Source organism: Frankliniella occidentalis, unplaced genomic scaffold (genome assembly GCF_000697945.3).
Source record: "Frankliniella occidentalis isolate FOCC.00 unplaced genomic scaffold, Focc_3.1 Scaffold418, whole genome shotgun sequence".
In the NCBI taxonomy this organism is placed as follows: domain Eukaryota; kingdom Metazoa; phylum Arthropoda; class Insecta; order Thysanoptera; family Thripidae; genus Frankliniella; species Frankliniella occidentalis.
This window is the reverse complement of record NW_026267539.1, coordinates 105,373-107,330: the sequence shown is the minus strand read 5'-3', so window position 1 is coordinate 107,330 and position 1,958 is coordinate 105,373. Positions and strand designations below refer to the sequence as shown.

At 44.9% G+C, this 1,958-nt stretch overlaps 1 protein-coding gene across 1 annotated transcript in view; it reads right to left on the bottom strand.

Moving 5' to 3' along the window:
* Positions 1 to 1,958, bottom strand: part of LOC113207385 (lysophospholipid acyltransferase 6) — a gene marked incomplete at its 5' end in the record, with an annotated part of 9,226 nt that extends 7,268 nt beyond the window's left edge. The window contains 6 exon segments of the mRNA XM_052274612.1: positions 76 to 223; positions 307 to 445; positions 558 to 669; positions 741 to 832; positions 908 to 985; positions 1,813 to 1,958. Of these exon segments, the coding sequence (XP_052130572.1) occupies positions 76 to 223; positions 307 to 445; positions 558 to 669; positions 741 to 832; positions 908 to 985; positions 1,813 to 1,958 (715 nt within the window).

Below are 1,958 nucleotides of genomic sequence, written 5' to 3'. Positions count from 1 at the left end.
GGACTTTATTAATGGAGAACAAATTTTGAATGAGAAGCAAAAAAAATGATTCATAAAAACAGAAAAAGAAATTACCTTTGATTATGCGGATTGGAAACACAGATACAAATTTTGTGAGCAAGATTGCATACACAAGACTTGCAACAACCTTCCTGATTACAGCTAAGAGAGGAGAGGGTTCAAGAACAACCTCCTTTTCAGCGTAATTGGCATTGTCAACTTTCTGAACAGTGATAAGGACATATTAGTTTAAGTTAAACTAACAGAGAGGAGTAGGATATTTTCTGAAGAAGTTTTTATACTTACAATACTTGTGCCTGAATGTGTCAAGAAATTCCGGCCATGAATAAATTCAATATAATCTCTATAAAATATTATTGGACCAGCCATTAATGCTTGGAAGTGAAACATGTATGCAAAGTATTCTAAAACAGTAGGCATTTTCCTGACAAAAAAAGAAAAGAAATACATTGATTTGATTATTGAGAGCATGGCTATGCATGCTAGTGTTACAATTTTGAATTACCTACAGATGATAGAGGATGCATATTTTTTACCTTAAGGCGTGATATTTGCGGATCCCAGATAAATCTTCTTCTTTCTGAGTGAGTCCATCATGCAGACTGAATGCAAGACTGGTGACTTTCTGTGTGATCACCATGAGTGGTCCTTAAAAACGAGGAGAAGATTACTTGACATTATGGTGGCCTCAATACAGGACTATGAAATTTCTCCTGTACCTGTGATATCAAGAGTATAAGACCCATAATCATATATTTGTCGATGCAGGTGGATGCAGGATAGGTAGAACAGAGCAACAGCAAGGACAGCTCTGCAAAAGTATAAGAGCTTCAAGGTTTAGTTTGGGAAGAAAAGAGAAATAATTTATTTGAATGGACCAACATACTTCTGCATAATCTTCGGATCCTGGAAACGCATGACAACATAGCATATTGCAGGCAGTCCAGCCAAATGTATAGCTTGTCTGAAACAGATTTTAAAAAAAGATCTGCTGTTGAAATTGTGAGGTAGCATATTGCATTTCAGCTTTCCGACAGGGGTAGAGCAAGAGTCCACCAACCCCGCCCATCAGACCTGTCTTTGTCCCACCCACAACGGCATGGAGGCCTGATAGGGCTGACCTGACCTGACCCTTTAAAGAAGCCATTGTTGAGCGGGACGATCAAAGGTCAAACGCCCCCCTGGTGATGACAGACTCCCTCACATTCCGACAGAGCTTATTGAGTGTGTGAAAGAGCAATGAAAGTAGGATCTCCCTCCTACATTCACATTTCAGTCGCCGAGCAGGAGGTAATTTCCCCAGCCCGACTTTTCACATCATTTACCATTACTCCTCATTAAAGACCCTGCTCCCTCAACATCACCGATCTCATTCTATTATCTACAGGGTGGCCCACAGAGTGTTAGTCTAGCGAGTTATATTGTACCGCATGCTGCAGTGTGGACAAATTTGCCTAGGCAAAAGACCGTCCCTCACCACGGCGCCTTTGAGGGGTGAACGCCCCCCCCCCCTCTCTTTCTTCTCTCCCAGACGCCACAAAAACCCTGTCTATAGGCAACCCGGTCTTCCGAGCCTTGCCTTAAACAGCGCCTATTACTCCAACGCGCCCACACGCCTGCATGCGGTAAGAACTACTACGGGATATTCAGGGGTCTGTGGATCACCCTGTGTATTGCAAACCCGTGTGGTCCCCTGACCCCATCATGTGAATGGAAAGAACAAGGCGTTTGCCCGGGGTCCGAGGAGAGGTTGCCCCCGGGATGGACTCGCCGGCCAACGAGTATACTTACGCTCCGAAGCAGAAGTATCCAAAGAACAGCCCGAGAGCGAGAGCCACCCCATGCCGCAGGGCCGCGCTCGCGCGCTCGTGGTGCAAGCTCCCGCGAAACAACGGGGCCAGCGCGAGCGCCAGGAATTGCGTTATAAGAAAGTTGAC